A 20035-nucleotide genomic window follows, 5' to 3' on the forward strand; every position below is an offset into this window, starting at 1 on the left:
AAATCTCTAAACTATAAGTCATTAGTGACAAAGTTATAAGGTGTACTCCCTCCGTCCCACGATAAATAAGTTCCTAGAAATTTTCAGACAGATTAAAGATGTTGGCAAAAGATGTATGCATATTTATCTACTGTATTTTTCAAATGATCTCGAATGGAGAAATAATTTAAACCAAAGTTGTATTGCTTGAAGAGATCTAAAACTTTTAGTTTACACTTTTTCATTTAAACTCATCCGTTGCCTGAAAATTTTGTTTTAATTTTCCATATTTTAAATTTTATTTTTGAAATATTTTTCATTTGATCTTGGATGGAGCAATGACATAAAACCATAGTTGTAGTTGAAGATATCTACAATTTTTCAGTTCCAACTTCTTACATTTAAATTTATTTAGAGTCTCCAAAATATTGATTACATATTCGCTAAAGTAAATAATTCGTGACTCCAAGGTGCAGTGGTAAGGAAGGTGTCTTGGGTTTGGTCTCCGCGTGGTTACACACGTGTATTTTTCTAAGGTTATTTTCTCTTCTTCTTTTTTTTAACCTTATACATATCCTAAAAATGATTTCTAGAAGCGGTTGAATTAATTTCAGTCTACCTCTAAAAATCGATCCCCAGCAAAACGGTTAGTTTTTAGCTCGTTCCCAAAAATTGATTTTTAAAAATAGTTGGACAACAGTCGCTCTAAAAATCATTGATTTGTGGAGACGTCAAGCAAGCTAGCTAGCCGCGTCTACAAATTCATTTTAGGCACCTCTGAAAGTGCACGACGGATGAATTAATGCTAGCAGATCAAGGGCGGCGAGGAAGCTAGCGGAAGTGGAGAGAGGTGTATTAACCATGCATGTTAACGCAAAGCGGCTGCTAATACTAATACTCGGTGGCATGCATATATATCTCGACAGGTCTCCGACGTACGGTCGGCGGTCGGCGTCGTGCGCCGGGCCATGGCGGTGCGAAGCTAAAGGATGCTGCTGGTAGGAAAGAGTGCACGACGACGACGGCAGGAAGGGGACGGGACGGCGGCGGCCCTCCTCGCAATGAGGAGTCCAACTCAAGACTCGCCGGAGGCCGATCGACACCGCATGTGTTGCCGCTGTCGCCAGTACGCACGCCGCTGTTCCTTGTTGTTCGCCGCCGTTCCCGTTCCACTCCGACAGATAGATAGATACCAGCCACCATGGGCGGCGTCCCGATCCCTAGCTACCATCTCGCTCCGCCCGCTAGCTAGCTAGCTCCACGTACAGGTGCGAACACAAAGTTGAGAAGTATCCTTGTGGTTCGTTCTGTGATGAGTGATTGTCAACGTGATCTACGAATAGGTTGAGTTGGTGACTAACATTACCATGGCGAAAGCTGTGTGTGCGACATGTCTCTTGGCTTGTGGTGTTCAGCTGTGGAGCTCGGAGGCGGTGGTCTACGGCGAGGTGAAGGTCAAGTAGAGACGTGCTGTGTCGATGGACCTGGAGCGGTGAAAGGCGGACGTGAGGCTTGGACCGACGGACCAGGAGGCCGGATGACCAGCCGCAGTGGCTGACATCTGGGACATCGACAAGTGCAAGTGTACATGGGAATGACCGTGTTAACCAAGTCAAGACGGCGGACGCGAGTCGAGCGAGGCTCAGGAGGACTTGGCGGGCCGGCCGGTCGAAGACGGTGGTGACACGTGTCGAGTGGCGGGAAAGCGTATGGAGTATGCTACTCGCGGCGGGTTTCGCGGGTTTGGGCCTCAAAACCCGGGCGGAGGTCCCAGTGCGGACGGATGGCACGTGGCGGCATCGGTGACATCGCTTTGGAGCGAGGCAACCGGTGAGGAGGCGCGGTGGCCGTCGGATTTAGGTCATGTCGATTGTCGAGTTGGACTAGAATGCCCCTGGGGCTAGCTAGTTCGCTCAAAAATATCTAGAGATATTTGAAGAAAACCGGAAGAGTTCCCCATCTCCCTAACCCTCTCTCCACCTCTGTCCACCTTTCTTCCTCCTGTTTTCCCGTAGGTGCTCTCTCCCCCTCACTGGTTTCCTTTAGTAGAGTAGGCTATGAACTGAAATTTTTAGGAGAGTTTTGTACTGGTTTTCGAGTTGAGAAGTTGTCCTTCGGGATTCCCTTTTTGATCTGTTGATTTCGTTGTCTGAGTTTCACAGTTTTCTCCCATTTTCGTTCGTGGCTAAGATCTCGATTTCCCGGAGTTTGGATTGATCCCAAGCGATAATTTTTGGGGAATAGTTTCTTGCTATGGTGAATTTGGTCTGTGCAAATTTTGGGAACGATTCATGGAGGTTTGGGTACATTCTGGTTAATTTTTGGAGCCGGCCTCACCCTGCTCTTTTTCCTGTTCGTAGTGCAAGGGGCTCTCTGCTCTTTCTGGTTCTGGTCAGTGGCGCAGGTTCCCAAGTCCGATGGAGGTTGAGCCAGTTCGTAAGTGCCTATATTGTTGTTCGTTGGTGATTTCAAGTGATTGATTCTGAGCATAGTTGTCCAGTTCTTTCTTGTTCCCTTCTGTTCTAGTGTTTATTTTGTTTCTCTTCGTTCTTCGGTTGCGTGGGCGATTCTGCACATGGAGCTTGCTGCAGTGCTACCAGCGCCGAGCGCTCAGGCGCCGTGCGTGCTCGCTTGAGCAGCACTTGTCGTTGGCCAGGGTAAACGATTTTTGTCCAGCACTCTGCTCCAGGTGCTCGTGGATTCCTTGTTCGTGAGCTTGATTTACTGGTCTGCTTTGGTGGCTGTGTATTGATGCAGAGCAGACCCTGCTCAATTTCCTCCAAACAGCTCGTGGACACCAGCAGTCCGTCAGGAGTCCATCAGGCCAGGAGCGCCCTCAGCTCTACTCGTTCAGCAAGCAGGTAGTTTCTGGTTTTCTGTTGTGGTACTAGTTCATGCTCCATCAGGTGTTGGTTAGCTAGCAAGTGCAGCAGTTCGGTTCTGTGTTGAGCTTCTAGTTTCTGATTGGTTAGGAGCTTGTTTAAGCTTCCGTGAAATTGCAAAGAAATTTCTCTGGCCAAGTTTTTTTTTTCTCAGTTGTTGATTGCAGTGCGTGGCGTGCGACAGTATCTGCCTGCAGTCCTGCTTTCTCTCAGTTCTTCAAGTTTGATTTTCTGTTTTTTTTTGTGTCATCTTTTCTTGGCCATGATTTTTTGTTTCTTGCGTAGTTTAGTTGTTTGGGTTCCGATTTAAGTTTCGTCTATTGCGTTAGCTTTCTAAAGTTGCAAATTCTTTCTAAGTGCTCTTGTCACTAGTTGGCTTGAGTAATTTTGTTTTGGTTCTCTCGCTTGTGTTTGGCAGTGATTTGGGACAGTGGCCGAAAATATTTTGAGAAAAATTTACGGCTCCCATTCACCCCCCTCTGGTCGCCGTTTTCGGTCCTTCAATAGGCCACACAAGGACACTTGTCGCGAGCACCAAGTTGGCTGAAATCATAGTATCAGTGTATCACCCGCATTCACTTTGTTTCGGACTTTGGCATCACTACACTAGCAGCAGGACCTGCGGTGGCTGATCGGAGCTAGAGGAGGAGGTCGATGTTGGGGGTTTTTTTTTGGTTGAAATTGTAAGGCTCTTTTTAACTCATGATGAGTCTCAGCTAAATTGCTGGACACCAGCACCCCAACTTCCTGGGGGACCTCATCCCAAGTGAGAACAGATCATTCACTGGGACTTTTACACCCTATGGAAGCAAGCACATGCGCTACTTTGTTACAAACACGTGGACACACATTAGTCAAGCTAAACAAGAATTCAGAGGAGAGCAAATGCTTAATTTCAGTAACAATTCCACCCATTGCCGACAGCCTCTACTCCTCGCCTTTCACTGCCTCATTCACCAGAGATGCGTCGGCTTCTACCCTGCTTGGACGCCGACGAGCTCTGCATGAAAAGCATCCAGGACGACGCAGCCTTCCTTTCCTGCTGGGCGGCCTTAACTACCCCGCCGTTCTCATCTCTGATGATGAACCCCACCTCCTCTTCTCCTTACTGAAAAAGAATCCATCAGAGTCGAACTTGAGGAGGACTCCCGCCGGTGGCTTATTCCATGTCTTTCTCTGAACATTTTCCGACAACGGCTTCTCCAGTCTCGTTTTCAGAAAAGGATCAGCCTGAAAGCCGTGATGTATGCTACGTCTGAAGGCGATCTTCGTTTACCCTCCTCCGTCATAGAATTCCTCTCTCCACACCATAGCCAACCCAGGGCGAAAATTCTCTCCAGCATTTCCTTCGGTGAACCTGCTTCAGTTAATTTGCTCCTCACCAGGGGCGGATATAAGCCTGGGGCAACTGGGGCCATGGCCCTAGGTTTGGCCCAAAATGTCTCTTATACCATATGTAAATTTCTTGCTTAGTTTGAAGTAATTCTAAGTATTAAAATTAAATCATCAGACCCAAATAGAGAGAGAGAGGAGAGAGCAATCCGAGTCCTAACTTCACGGGCATCGCCGTGACTCCCACTCCGCGTCTCATGCCACGCCGCAAATCCCCACTACAGCGCTTTGCCTGCCGTGCTGCAAATCCCCATTATAGCTCTGCCTGCCGCTCGTCAACCCACTAGGCAACAACTATATTGGCCGGCAACTTGGGGTCTCAGCCCATTCTGGCCGTCGCTAGTCACTAGTCGCTAGAAGATGTCCATCTGACCGTCGGAGACGCGCCGTGCGTCGGCCACAGAGCACGTCTGTGTGTGGGACTGTGGGCAGGGCACTAGGCCGTCAGCCGCAAGTGCATGAGCATGGACTACTCGTACGGTCACTTTTATCGGCCGTGTGGTAAATTCCGGTTCTCAGAACCAATTCTTGGCTTATCCTCTCTCTAAAAATTTCATCAATGAAATATCGATTTTTTAGAGTTGCACAATAAAAAGGATAATACATTAAAATTTTATCACTCCTGTTCCTAAGCCAAACCATCATCTGAGATAAAAGAAATTATGTTGTGGATTTAAGCATATAATTGAATATCAGCTAAACTTATGTATTTAATTGTTTGCTATTTTGATCCGATGTGGTGGACTCGTAGTATACATGGTTTCGTAGTGGCCCTAGACGTAGAAATTGACGAGCTCCGCCACTGCTCCTCACCGTTCAGTTCCCTCCCTACATGTTTCACCTCCTTGCAGTTCAGTAAAAAAAAATGCCACCATCCTCATCTAATCTACTGCACATACAGCATTTTGCTTCAATCTTCATTCCAAGCCTTTGAATCACTTTTCTTACTGCTACCGTGTTGTGGCTCAGTCTCCAAAGGTAGTGTTTAATTTAGGGTGGACACTCCCAAGTTCCAAAGTTTAGTCCAGAAATCAGTTAACTCTCCGACTGCTACCAGCCGAGCCCCCTAGTGCAGCCTTTGTTCTTCTCCCTTCCACATCACGATGGACCTTATATGCTGACTTTACTGAAAATAAGTGTTTTTTATCATAGTGCCATCCGACTATATCCTCCATGACCATATGATCTAATCTAATTAACTGAACATCCTCCACCCAAAAAACTTGTTTCAGAAGCGGAACATCCCAATCGAATTTGGGAACTGGGCCGGCTGGCCGGCCGGCAGCGGATCGCCCCAAGGCCAGCTTGCTTTTTTTTTTTTTGTTGTTGAAAATAAAGGCAGAAGCTCTGCCACTCAATTAAGAAGAAAACAGAGTTTTATGTACAACGGCGGTACGTTCAGTGCCCATAGCACCGGTCATAGGGCCAAAACACAAACACCACATATCACGCACTTGTTTTACCCTGCAATACATATGGCCATATGCCTCTGAATAATATCCTCCTTTGCTAGATAAGCGACCTATTGTGTCGTTTTGTGTTCATTTTCAAAAATCCTCCTATTCCTTTCCTTCCATAGGTTCCACACTGTGTAAATAAACACGGAAACGTTCTGCGTTCTAGCTTTGGTATCATGTACGCCACATACTCCCACCAACTGTCTAGGCCTTGGGGATCTTGTTGGGGCAGCTGGACATCGATGTTTTCCCAGGATAACACCTTGGTCCATACGGCCTTAGGCCTTGTTTAGTTTTAAAAAATTTTGGGAAATCGATATTGTAGCATTTTCGTTTGTATTTGATAAATATTGTCCAATTATGGACTAACTAGACTCAAAAGATTCGTCTCATCAATTCCGACCAAACTGTACAATTAGTTTTTATTTTCGTCTATATTTAATACTCCATGCATGCGTCTAAAGATTCGATGTGACAGAAAATCTAAAAAAAATTATAAAATTTTTTGGAAACTAAACAAGGCCTTAGCGAAGGGGCATAGCAAGGAAAGGTGTAGCCCTTTGCAGAAGACACAATGCTTATGATGTGGCCACCCTCTTTTTTTACAGGTTTTATCTACCGTAAGAATTTTGTTATGCAATACTATCCAGGCATGTACCTTGTATTTATTTTTCGCCCTTGCTTTGCCAAATGAGCTCAGCGTGGAACCTGTTATGCGAGCCTGCTTTCATTCTTCACGGCCTCGAGGACGACTGCTCGCTCGGACGGGCTGGGCTACATCCGCCCGCTGGCTGTTCGAAGCAATAAGCAGCCCACTTTAATTTGCCTGTCGTCCAATTTGGTCAGCAGCTCAGTGAGCCGAATACCACTGCAATGTGCCGACTGTGCTGTACTCAGTAGGACTACACCGGAATACATGCATATATTCTTCTAAAAGAAAAAGGAAGTATTATATATGAGGAGTGTGAAGAGATTCAATGTGAAGGGTAAGCTAGCACCAAGATACGTCGGACCTTTCAGGATTCTTGCAAGACGGGGAGAAATAGCCTATCAGTTAGAACTTCCTGAGAGTTTGTCAGGTGTACATGATGTATTCCATGTTTCTCAGTTGAAGAAGTGTTTGCGGGTACCCGAAGAGCAGATTCCTATAGAAGAGTTGACCGTTAAAGAAGATCTCACTTATGAAGAGTACCCGATAAAGATCTTGGAAACTGCAGACAGAGTTACAAGAAGCAGAACTATAAAGATGTGTAAGGTGCAATGGAATCGTTATACCGAAGATGAAGCCACCTAGGAAAGAGAAGAGGACTTGAGAAAGTCGTATCCACATCTGTTTGAGTAAGCATCACCCAATCTCGAGGACGAGATTATTCTTAAGGGGGGTAGAATTGTAACACCCAAAATTTGACTCCTTTCAAAATAGATGAATTTGGCTTTGCTAAATAATTTTGTGAGCATTTTCAATATAGGAAAATAAATAAATTTGGAGAAAATAAAATTAAAACATAAGTTAGGCCAATACTTTGTTGCATACATGCTGGTGCATCTATTTATGTGATGAGTGGATTTGAAGAAAAGATATTGGGTTCAAAAACTCATTTGGAAAAGAGTTTGAAAATTTTGTTTGGAAAATAAAAATGAAAAGCTTTTCTCTCCTCCTCTCCCCTTCTCTCGGCCATTTTGGCCCAAAAACCCCGCGCGCCCCCTTCTCCTTCTTGGGCTTGGCCCAGCCGCCTCCCCCTCTCTTGCTGGTGGCTGACGGGTGGGGCCCACCCGTCAGGACCTCCCCCTACCTCCAACCGCACCCCCGACTCCCTCGCTCTCTCTCGGTTGGAAACCTCCCAGGCCGAAAACCGCGCCCCCGCTCCCCCACGACTCCTCTTCCCCCCCCCCCCCGCGCTCGGGTAGAAGTGGGCAGAGCGCGCGCCAGAGCACCCTCCCCTTCCCATTTCCCCTCCTCGCCTCTGCCCTCATCCGGGAGCTCGCAGTAAACCGCCGCCGCAACCTCCGCGAGAAGCCGCCGTCCCGAGCCGTTTCGTCGATTCTCGTCGCGTTGGTGAGCTTCTCACTCTTCCCCGCTCCCTCCCCGTCCTCTTGCCGAGCGTTTGGAGGCCCGCTAGCCCCCAGCCGCGCTCGCCGTAGTAACCCGCCGCCGCCTCCTGCTGCAGCGCCGGCCAGGAGCGCCGCCCATCCCCTCCCCCTTCCTTTCCCCTTCTAATCTCGGGCGTTCATCAAGAGATCAACGGCCTTGGATGCACCGTACCCCTTCGGGGGGAAATTTTGCTTAAAGAGCCCCTCTGGATTTCAGGATTCGAGCCGCGGTCCTTAGCGCCTTCAGTTGAATACGTTTTGTCTTTTAGAAAGCGTAAATTCCGTCGGTTAGGTCAAATTACGTTTTCAGAAAATTACAGAATTGCCACTGCAGTGTTTTGGCCATAAAATATTCGTTATAGCTCCGATTTGACCCGTTCAAATTGCGTTAGATTCGTAATTAAATTCTCTACATGATAGTACTGCTGTTTCTGTAGTTTGCCACTTTTATTTTCAGGGTTAGGTTTAATTAATTATTTGCCTATAGGAAATCGTCGAAAAGTCGTAACTTGGTCGTTTTAGCTCCGATTTTCGTGAATTTCGCGTTGGCGTGATCGTAGCAGCACGTAGATGATTTTGGAAAACTTTTATTTAATTTATTTACTGCTGGTGTACTGTTCTAACTTTAGGAATTGTTCTCTTGCATGTTTGTCTTGGTATGCGTGATGATTGTGATGTATTGATCGAGCCCAGACGGTGAGGAGTATTTCGGGAGTCCGGAGCTCTTTGGGGATCAGCAGGACCAGCAAGACCAGCAGGAGTACGTGAACCAAGGCAAGTATAGCATGGGCCTACCTTGTTGTCCTACTTATTTTTAAGCATTTCACCCTGCATGTGTATAATATTGCAAACTATAAGGACATCCTAGCTGTTGATGACAATTACCTTGTTCCTAAGGGTTTTTATTGCATATGGGTAGAAGTGCTAGTGCTCTAACTCCAATTATATATGATCTGAAATCAGTGATGGAACCATGGTTAATTGATTAAACATGATTATGATAAATGGAACATAGGGCTATGGTACAAATGACTGTTGGTCAGGTTGTCCTAGACCCTCCGTAAGGACTTATCTGTTGGCAAAAGCTGGGACTTACAGTGCAACCGGGAGAGTCATATGGCTCTGACTTTAGCTCAGTAATAGGACCTTTTCTAACTCGTTAGAGGTTACCCGAAAGGGCGCAAGAGGCGCTTGCCACTTTGGGTGTAGGGCTGCCCCTGTTTCTATGAGTATAGCCGCGATGGAAATGTGCCATAGGAAAGGGGGGTTTTCTACATCTGCCTGCCGAGGAAACCTCGCGGCCCTAACTGGTTAGAATAGGTCTATGGAAGGCTTCATAGTGTACCCTGCCCGCTCACCTTGGTAGTGTTTGGGGGTCGACGGACCCCGGGCATATGGGCAACACGACTCACGGTGAAAGTGCACAACCTCTGCAGAGTGTAAAACTGTTATAACAGCCGTGCTCACGGTCACGAGCGGCCCGGAAAACTCACAGAATAACTGGTTACTGATGGCTATATGGTACTTGATGATGTATAATTATGCTTTAATGTGACTTAATGACTTACTATGGTTCTTATAACTGATCATATGGGATATTTGGGAGCTTAAGCATAAACTATAATAATTAATGATAAAACACTGACCTACTAAAAGCTGATGCAGTGAACCTAGTTTAGCCTGTTTGAGCCTCATAAATCCTCATACTATACTTGTGGAGTACGAGATGTACTCACGCTTGTATATTTCTTTTCTTTGGATAAAAATCCCGGATGGGTAACAGATGGTGGTGGCTATGAGGACTACTCTGAGGACTATTAGGCTTGTGATTCACCAGTCGACCTTCCCTGTGTGAGGGCCATGAGATAGTTATATTAGATTATCATATTTATATTTCCGCTGTTATGCCAGACTTTGTGATGTAATAACTACGTTTGTTGTAAACACTACGATGATGGTATTTAATTTGTGACTTTTGTGTGTGATTGATCTCTGGACGCACATAAGTTTATGCATTCAATTTCTTCATTGAAGGTGCCGCAGCTCCGGCTACACATGTAGTGCGGTCAGCAGCGCGCACCATCTGTCGTCAGTCCATCACGCTGCTTTAATTTGATCGATCAGTCCATGGCAGTGGCAGACATGATGACACTACTATCTGCACTAGGGGACACCGGCCGCTACGGTGCTTCGATCATTCACCTTGCTAGCCCGGCTGCCATGTGTCGTCGCTCTGCAGCTCACAGGTATATATCGATCGCATCTTGCAAGCCCATTGTTTACTTCGGAGAATATTTTGTAAAATTTATCAGATTCTCATCACATCGAATCTTGTATAAAAAAAAACTAATTACACAGTTTACCTATAATTTGTGAGACAAATCTTTTAAGCCAGTTAATTCATGATCGGATAATATTTGTCAAATACAAATGAAAATGCTACTATTCCTATTTTGCAAAAAAAAAAAACTAAACAAGGCTAGTTCACTCAAAAACCAAAAACTTTTCAAGATTATCTGTCACATCGAATCTTACAGTACATGCATGGAGTATTAAATATAGATGAAAACAAAAACTAATCGCACAGTTTGCCAGTAAATTATGCAACGAATCTTTTAAGCCTAGTTACTCCACAATTGGATAATGTTTGTCAAATAAAAACGAAAGTGATACAGTGTTAAAATCTAAAAACTTTTGGATCTAAACAAGGCATGTTGAAACTTTTTTTGCAAAATAAATAAACTAGTTAGACTTAAAAGATTTTTCTCGTAAATTATAGTCAAACTATATAATTAATTTTTTTAATCTATATTAATACTTTATACATGTGCCGCAAAATTCGATGTGATGGAAATTTTGAAAAATTTTACAAAATTTGTGAGCAACTAAACAAGGCCCAAGTACAATTTGGCCGACCACGGACGACAACTCCCTGCACCTGTAACTATCCGTGTCTACCGTGTGTGCTCCTACGTTCCAAACAAACGTGCATCTCCTTCGTCGTGTGTGCATTTCCGGCCGCACGTCACGTCACGTGCGCCAAAAAACATCACACGCAACTGAAAAGTACTACTACTTTATTCCACAAATAAATATATTTCTTTAATTTTTATAATTCATGTTTGACTGTTCGTCTTATTCAAAAAATAATTAATAAATATTATTTATTTTTTTATAACTTTTTTATTGTTAGAAATATTTTTATAATGATTTATTTATTTTATTATTTGTTCAAAAATTTAAATAAAATAAATGGTCAAAAATTAATCGTACTCATCAAAGAAATGTATTTATTTGTAGATGGATAGAGTAGGCTATAGCAGCTACAGACATGGCGATCAGTCAGAGATTAGATTCATTCTACGCACGCACTGTGCTACCCGACTATTACGGCTTTGCAAAAAATTTTATAAAATGGGTATTGTAGTACTTTCGTTTATATTTAACAAATATTATAGATTAAATAAATTTAAAAAATTCATTTTGTAAATTATAGATAAACTGTACAGTTAATTATTATTTATATTTATATTTAATGATTCATGCGTATGCCGTAAGATTCGTTGTGACAGAAAATTTGAAAAATTTAAAAATTGTTTGGGAACTAAACAAGGCCCAGGAGTGGTGTGCGTAAGAAACACTGGATACTGCTTATTATTGCCCAGATGATTCTCAATCTCCAGAGATTTGCGGAGGTCGCAGTGCCTCATCACCTGTGCCAAACCTTTCCACTCCACCGACGTCAGTACACTTTTATTACTCTCTCATTCTAGCATATATACTCTCCCTGTCTAAAAAGAATATAATTCCAATTCAAGTTTAAGTAAATTTATATAATAAAAAGATACTAATATTTATAATACCAAATAAGCATCACTAGATTAGCTAGAAAATATATTTTTATTGAAAACATATTTTAAAAACATATATTAACACTATTTTATATAAATTTGATTAAACTTAAGAAATAAAATGAGTCATTGTGAAATTTTAAACTATTTTTTAGGGTACTACACCACTACATCAAATAAATTTTTAGGCCTTCTATTTTTTTTATAGAGTGGTTTACTCAGCAACCCGTCTCTAATTAGGTTGAAGAGCACTGTAGCTTATAAACTGTACCTGGAAATCTCTTTTCTAGGGAGGGTGTTTTTTTAAGGACTGCCTATGAAAATATGATTTTCAAGACCGGTTGCTTTGTATATAAACTGTCCCCAAAACTAGGTGATTTCTAGGGACTGTTGACTTAGTCAACCATCATTAGAAATCGATTAATTTATAACTTTTTCAAATGAAGTATAGACGAAGATAAAGTTTGAATCAAAATTCTAGAGTTTGATATATAGGATATAAAAGTCTATAGTTAATTTTTTTTTGTTTGAGAACATTTAGGGGCCTAGATATATAATATTCTCATATTTGAAATTTAAATTAAAAAAATCAAATGGCCTTGTATGGAAACAAGTCCTATATTTAAGCTGTAGTGTTCGATGAGATCTAACACTTTGTAATTGAAATATTTTCTGTTTGAGACTATTTAAGAGCCAAAAGAATCAATATGAAAAAATTCGTAGATGTTAATACAAAAGGATAGCACTCATTTGTGGTTGTAGACAACGTGCACACAAGGCAAGAGGTGAGTTCAAATCCACGCGAATACACTCATGTGAAAAAATATTGAAAAAATGAATCTTCCTGCGATTTTGCCAAAGCACCTCAAATAGGATTTTTTTAAAAAAATACAATAAATGTTTTTTTTGAAAATAAAATCATTTTAGGGGTGAATAACTTAGCAAAATCATCTCTGAAAATCACCTCTGAAATGTCCCATTTAATCATTTCTTCAATCGATTGCATAGTAGTGCTTTTAAAAAACACATCTAATAAAATCAATTTTGACCGTCTCTGAAAAGCTTCTCTGCGTTAGTGATACCTTTATCACTATTTAATTTACTTTTACCATTTCAAATTGTGCATTGCCATCTATGTAAAAGAAAATGCTAAAGATGAAGTTAACACAGCAAGCATTTGCAATGGCTATAATAACTTCCATTCTTATCTTCAAGACCCCAATCGGTGCTTCTTTTCCACTGTTTGTGCGTGGACTTGTGTTAGAGACAAATTGACGAGGTCCTTGTCATCGGAAAAACAGAATGTCGTCCTTGGACAAGTTCAAATAAGCTAGTGCATGGACTAGCTCATTGACAAGACCTTCCCTTTATGCAAGTCAATGCTTCAGGCATACTTAACTGAACCAGATCCACTAATTGAGTTTCTAGTCAAAAAGCAAGGCGAACCTAATTGCTTGCCTGGATGCAAATCATATATATATATATACATACACTACTTTGACTTGAAGTAGACTAACAACTCCAACATGTGTGCATATATATGTGGTGACGTTTTTGGAGAAGGCAAAGGCAATATATATCATGCATGTATCTAGCTGCCTAATTAGCTTAAGGGAGTGACCAGGCCGGCCGGTGTCGTACCGTGCAAAACTCTAGCTAGTTCTCCATGCGTGTGTGCTGCTCTTATGCGTAAGACGCCATCCTTTAAAGATATCCAAGATACATCGATCGATCTCTGCTGCCATGGTCTACCCTTTTTCCAACGTTAGGTTGCACCACAGACCACACATTTACAAGCACGTATGATGAGAACTAGAGAAGTCCGCTCGGACTACGTACACTGCCAGAGAAAGAGCATTGAACTGACAGGATATATTAGTGCATAATGATAATAACCGTCGGTCTGTTTAAACGATTGGCAAGTCGTCCACCCACTCAAGCAAAAATTAAAACCGGTATGGTGAGAGGGACATTGCGGTCGCATGAGTAATTCCATAGGGACTAGATCGAGATAGGCGCTTCTTATCTCCTGACCTGGATTGCGAAGAAATATACATAGTGTGTTTGTTGGTTCTCTTCCCAAAATAGTCTGGCTCACATCTTGAATGCAAGTTTCAGCTGGCCAAGCTCGATCGGACCATGTAAGGCGCCTCTCTCTTTTTTTGGTTGCTTGTATTGCTCTGGCTAGGAAACATTAGGCTTTTAATTTTTTAGAACAATATGTAAAATGTAAAGAAGAAAAATAGTATATGCTAACATGATGGATTCTTGTTTAGGGCTAACAAATTGCCCTCACACGTTATGTGCCATTCGTAGCGATGAGGCGAGGCTAGGGAACTCACAAAGCTTCTCCCTGTCATTTGTGTGGTTGAGATAGATAGAGAGTTGGCATGGTCATGGTAGTGATGACAGCACTGTGGCGGTGCCGGTCCCATCTATTAGTGATAGAGAGGAGATATAGAGGCATGAGGCTTCGTGGGCTTGGCCCAAGTTGGCTGGCTTATCAACCTATAGAGGAAAAGACAAGGTCGTGCTTTTTGTGGATTTTAGCTAGGATTCAGTTTATATTTTCTGTAATTCTGTATATGGATTAGAATTCACTATGAACTTAAATCAACACAAACTAAAGACCCAAATGAAATTTAATAATGATCCAAAACAATCATGGAAGATGATTGGATTTTTTTTTATGCGCAATGCAACTTAGATCTTGTCTGGATGTAATCGGATTCACATTAATCCGCATGTATTGAATAGATTGAAGTGGAACTTAAACTAAATTCCACCTCAATCCACTTCAACCTATAGGAGGTCGAAGCGTTGACTTAAGGTATGTATGGCCTACACGGTTACATGATTTCTTTAAAGATATTTGCAAACAAAACATGTTAGCACGATTCTGTGGTAGGTTACAATCACTCACAGCCGCCGACCAATCTTGCATTGCAGGCTACAGAAAGCAACAGTGAGTCCTCCGACAGTGACGACCCAGACAATGGTAGCCCCTGAGGCGTGGGCAAATTGCAGTAAGCAACCGGAGGAGGAGGACCTTTTTAATTAACTACGATGCTGATTACGGACTAATAAGCTAACATAGTAACAGTGCTCGTGATGGGACCGATCGATGGATGCACACCGGCAGAACACAACACGGCCAACTTCAATTGCAGGTGCCAATATTAATAATTCCACGTGTGAATTCTATTTTGACGTACGTGTGAGGCGACCAAAAAAAGGCAATATTCACAGTACGTACGCTGCTGCTGGCTTCTAGGAAGCTGCGACCAGGTTCATTTTGGTTGTCCCTGTTGGCTCTCCGACGCCGCTTGGCACTTGGCAGCTAGCTGGATGCCAGGAGGCTGCAAGCTCACCTGATAGCGCCACCTCACTGGGAGCAGGAGCGCCGGACAAAGTCTCCACGTGTCCCATCACCTCTGATGGTGGCTGTCATGGCGCGTCACCTTGGATTATTAACCAAGATTCTGTGAGAGCCCGACACACACTTGCTTGATACTCCACTATATATACTACTGTCTCTGAGAGCGAGGCGTGGTGATTTAACGACGCACGCAGCTGGTTAGTCCAGACCTAACCACAGGCCTAGCTACTACCTTTTGTTCTACGACGACCAAGTCTTTCACAACTACTTTTCCTCAATCAGACCCCAACACCATCTATCAGCAGGTGTACTCTGTCCGGCTTAACCTGCATGTTATTAATGTTGCCGTACACGCCTCTTGAACCCCTAATGGAAATGCACAATCGGTAGAAAAGGCACACACATACATATACACACAATGTTTCATTAATTTTTTCACCAAACGTGCATGTATAAAACAAAATTGTGGTCATCCGATTGCCATGTTGCAGTTGTCACTCATATCTGACCATGGATTACTGTTCTCACATGGGACCAACTATCATATGGTATGGTTACTGGTTGAGGAGGCATGCATACACGAACCGTCGCGCTATAGGGAAATGGGCAACCACTGAATTGCATCGGTCTGCTCCTTTACCCAGCCTCCACCGCCACCCTTGGCCAGCGGCTCTCTCGCCGCGGCCGCACCCTCGTCGCTCCACGCCGCCCTCCCCTAACCTGTAGCGAAGGATCTAGAGCTCGAGCAGCTAGCCCCCGCCACGAGGTCTTCTCAACCAGATGTCTCTTTGGCGGCGCTCCCGCCACCTTGCTTGCTGGCCCTCAACCTACGACCACCTAGTCTGGTCGCCAAGTCCTCTCTGTAAACGAAGATGGAACCGTGATTGCCTATCTTGGCTCATCACGTGTACGTGTTGATATATATATAACGATTACAAACTTGACTTACAAGGCATTCGGTTGGATGAGATATCAGGCTAACAAACTTAATCTAACAACTTTATCTAGATCCTAACCGAATGCATTACAGGACAATACATATCTGATATCTTAACACCCCCACTCAATCTATACTTGTCTTCTCTACAAGATTTAGATTGCTCTTGAATTCTTCAAACTTGCGCTATGAAAGAGCCTTAGTAAATCCATCTGCCACTTGATCTTCTGTGGATACAAACCTGACCTCCAATTGCTTTCTTGTAACTCTCTCACGCACAAAGTGAAAATCAATCTCTATGTGTTTAGCTCTAGCATGGAACACAGGATTTGCACACAAATATATGTTGCTCCTAAGTTATCACACCAGAGCCGTGGTTTAACCTTTAAACTAACTCCCAATTCACCAATTAGTTGTTCCAACCACATCATTTCGGCTGTTGTGTTAGCCATTGATTTATACTCTGCCTCAGTACTTGACCTTGACACAGTAGGCTGCTTTCTAGCACTCCATGAGATCACATTTGACCCTAGAAAGACAACAAAGCCACCGGTAGACCTTCTGTCATCCCTGGATCCAGCCCAATCAGCATCAGAGAAGCCACTAATAATTAGTGGTGACTTCTTCCGAATCAGCAGTCCTGTATCCTCGGTGAACTTCAGGTATCTGAGAATTCTTTTGACAGCAGACCAGTGAACTGTAGTGGGAGCATGCAGATATTGACAGACTCGGTTCACAGCAAATGCCAAGTCTGGTCTTGTAAGCGTAGCATACTGTAATGCACCGACAGTACTTCGATAATTCGTACTGTCTCTAGGTCCAAGAGGACTTCCATCATGCTGTGACATCTTCTCAATAGACGACATTGGAGTGGGAACCGGTTTACAATTGGTCATACCAGCTCTCAACAAGATGTCTCGAGTATACTTCTTTTGAGTCAGTAACAAATCACCACTTGATTTCCTTTCAACTTCAATTCCTAGGAAATAGTGTAAATCTCCAAGATCTTTTAATGCAAAGTCTTCCTTCAAGGCCTTTAGAAGTATCTTTATTGCATCTTGTGAGGAGCTTGTAACAATTATATCGTCAACATAGATAAGCATGTAGATCTCTATGCCTTTATTTCTATATATAAACAGTGAGGTATCAGACTTAGAGGAAACAAAACCAAGGCTTACTAGTTTGGAACTCAACCGAGAGTACCATGCTCGTGGAGCTTGCTTCAGCCCATAGATAGCCTTCTTCATCTTACAAACAAATGAAGGATGTTTTGGATCTTCAAACCCAGGTGGTTGTCTCATATAAACCTCCTCTTCCAGAACACCATGAAGAAACGCATTCTGAACATCTAGCTGTCTTAAGCACCAACCTCTGGTTACTGCTATGGATAGAACCAACCTTACTGTGGCAATTTCCACTACGGGACTGAATGTATCCTCGTAGTCGATGCCATACCTTTGCTTAAACCCCTTTGCAACAAGTCGAGCTTTGTACCGATCTATCTCACCATCAGCTCGTCGTTTAATCTTGAACACCCATTTATAGTCAATGAGATTCCTGCCCTGAGATGGCGGTACTAGACACCATGTACCATTTCTCTGCAGTGCTTCAAATTCATCTTGCATGGCATCCCTCCACTTTGGATGTTTCAGGGCTTCATCAACTGAATCTGGTTCACCAGTAGTGCACAGATTCGCATACCTCACCGTCCCATCTATATACACCTTTGGCTTCACAATGCCACTTTGGAGACGGGTGCGTGGACGCTCAGCCTCAGAATCAGGCATTACTCCCGCTTGTGTCCCAGCAGTAGCATTCAAATCATCGGCCGTGACCACACTGGATCCTGAAGGCATCGCAGGATCGACCATCACCGGGATCGACCATCACCGGGGACGAAGAACACGAGGACGATCCTATCTCCCCACGCAGCGTGTCCCCATTCGCGGCCAACTCATCAGACACAGGAGCAATCACAACAGGAGTCTCCGCCGCCGAATCTGCAGCTGGATCAGCACCCGGATCAGGTGTAGCCACCAAATCAATAGCCTCTCCATCTGATATCTCTGGCACTTCCTGCATATCACCCTGTTCCTAAATCGCAACAGAGTTTCTTGGCATTGTAGAGTTAGTAATATTGGGCACATGACAAAATACATCCTGAGAAGAATTATCAGAAAGAAGAGAGATCTCGTTTCTCAATCATGCACCAGCATTTGGATGTAAGGTTGAAAAGGGAAACACATTTTCATCAAACACCACGTCTCGAGAGACATAGATTCGTCCCGACGTTGGTTCCAGACATTTGAATCCCTTATGAAGAGAGCTATAGCCCAAGAAGACACACTGTGTAGATCGGTATGCAAGCTTTCTAGTGTTGTAGGGTCTCAGATTTGGCCAACATGCACACCCAAACACCCGAAGAGAATTGTAATGGGGTTTTTCCTTTAGCAGGAGTTCCACAGGAGTTTTATTTTCTAGAACTTTTGTTGGAAGAATATTGATAAGATATGTGGCGGTAAGAAAAGCTTGGTCCCAAAATTTCAGAGACATGGAAGCTTGTGCTAAGAGAGATAGACCAACTTCTACTATGTGGCGATGTTTTCTCTCTGCTCTACCATTTTGCTGATGAGTGTGAGGATAAGACACTCTATGAGAAATACCTAATTGGTTGAAGAAGGTGTGAAGTTTCTCATACTCTCCTCCCCAATCGGTTTGAACATGAATAATCCTTTTATCAAATTTTCTTTCAACAAGTTTTTGGAAATTCTTAAACACTTGAAAAACTTCAGATTTGTGTTTAAGAAGGTAGATCCATGTATATCTACTATAGTCATCAATGAAAGAAACATAGAAGGCATGATTGCCAATAGACACGGGAGCAGGTCCCCACACATCTGAGTGTATCAACTCAAGAGGAGCACAACTTTTATTCATCGAGCTAGAATAGGGAAATTGACGACTCTTTGCTCTTTGGCAAGAGTCACAGACCGACTCACTATCATGATCAAAAGAACAGGGAAGGGAATTGTTTCTAATAACTCTCTCGACAACAGGAAAAGATGCATAACCCAAACGGCTATGCCATCTCCATGTAGATGGTCTAGCAACACGACAGGCTTGTTTGTGGCGTTGTGCTCCTGCCTCTTGTGACTTGAAGGGATAGAGGCCACCCTCACACTTGCCGCGATGGAGGACTCTCTTCGTGGCCCGATCCTTTATAAGAAAATAGTGAGGGTGAAACTCAATATAGGTGTTATTATCAGAAGTGAGTCGATGGACAGATACAAGGCTTTTATTTGCACTTGGAACATGAAGAACATTTTGTAGATGAAGGTTCTTATTTGGGGTATGTAAAATTGCATGGCCAATATTACTAATCTGCATACCTGACCCACTTGCAGTATGGATCTGATATGAGCCCTTGTACTTGTCTCTGATGCTCAGCTTCTCCAATTCTGCCGTGATGTGATCAGTGGCTCCACTGTCGGCATACCAGTTCGTGTCAACGCCATAGTTCATGGATGCAGCTCCAGCAGTCTTGACGTTGGGCTGGTAATCCTCCTCAAAGCGGTGCCAGCAGACGTCGGCTTCATTCCCCTTCTTCTTGCACACCTGGCAGATGGGCTTGGCACCTCCCTGTCCACCGGCCTTGGGAGGTGGAGAGACATTGTTGTTGTTGTTGCCGCGCCCGCCATAGCCTCGACCAAAGTTGCCACGCCCACGACGTCCTCCACGGCCACGCAAGGCAGCGTTCACGGAGGAGCTGTGGCCTGCGTTATCCTGCAGCATCTGAAGGCGCATGTCATAGGCAAGGATCTGAGCATAAAGTTCACTCAGCGAAATTGGATTTGTGCGCCCCACGACCGAGGACACCAGCGGGTTGTAGTCGAAGTCGAGTCCAGCAAGAATGAAGGTCACCAGTTCCTCATCTGGAACCGGGCGACCAGCGGCAGCGAGTTCATCGCCAAGCGTTTTCATCTTGGCGAAGTAGGCGGCAGCAGTTTGGCCACCCTTCTTGCAGTTGACAAGCTGCATTCGAAGGTTGGTGACCCTGGCCTGCGACT

General features: G+C 43.7%; 2 protein-coding genes across 9 annotated transcripts; one reads left to right on the plus strand and one right to left on the minus strand.

The window, feature by feature from the left end:
• On the plus strand, positions 1952 to 6661 carry LOC110432416. 8 transcript variants are annotated; one of them, XM_021452803.1, is made up of 4 exons: positions 1952 to 2415; positions 2561 to 2636; positions 2737 to 2840; positions 6319 to 6661. In XM_021452803.1, the coding sequence occupies exons 1-4, from the start codon at positions 2397 to 2399 to the stop codon at positions 6402 to 6404; spliced, it is 285 nt and encodes a 94-aa protein (XP_021308478.1). In that variant the 5' UTR covers positions 1952 to 2396; the 3' UTR covers positions 6405 to 6661. The 8 variants fall into 8 exon arrangements, 6 of the variants coding, with proteins under 6 accessions (XP_021308478.1, XP_021308477.1, XP_021308476.1 ...); XM_021452802.1 differs by having other exon boundaries at positions 6411 to 6661; XM_021452801.1 differs by having other exon boundaries at positions 2571 to 2636.
• LOC110432375 lies at positions 18820 to 20035 on the minus strand. The gene is made up of 2 exons (XM_021452641.1): positions 19358 to 20035; positions 18820 to 19184 (listed from the first exon to the last, which is right to left on the minus strand). The coding sequence occupies exons 1-2, from the start codon at positions 20004 to 20006 to the stop codon at positions 19144 to 19146; spliced, it is 690 nt and encodes a 229-aa protein (XP_021308316.1). The 5' UTR covers positions 20007 to 20035; the 3' UTR covers positions 18820 to 19143.

The sequence above is a fragment of the Sorghum bicolor genome, chromosome 2 (assembly GCF_000003195.3).
Source record: "Sorghum bicolor cultivar BTx623 chromosome 2, Sorghum_bicolor_NCBIv3, whole genome shotgun sequence".
Taxonomy (NCBI): Eukaryota; Viridiplantae; Streptophyta; class Magnoliopsida; order Poales; family Poaceae; genus Sorghum; species Sorghum bicolor.

Coding starts and splice junctions, on each gene's coding strand:
- LOC110432375 (XM_021452641.1), bottom strand. CDS start 20,006: ATGCAGCTTGTCAACTGCAAGAAGGGTGGCCAAACTGCTGCCGCCTAC. Junction 19,185..19,357: donor CCATACTGCAAGTGGGTCAG/GTATGCAGATTA, acceptor TTTCTTATAAAG/GATCGGGCCACGAAGAGAGT.
- LOC110432416 (XM_021452798.1), top strand. CDS start 2,233: ATGGTGAATTTGGTCTGTGCAAATTTTGGGAACGATTCATGGAGGTTT. Junction 2,637..2,741: donor AGCACTTGTCGTTGGCCAGG/GTAAACGATTTT, acceptor GATGCAGAGCAG/ACCCTGCTCAATTTCCTCCA. Junction 2,841..6,410: donor TCTACTCGTTCAGCAAGCAG/GTAGTTTCTGGT, acceptor AAATGAGCTCAG/CGTGGAACCTGTTATGCGAG.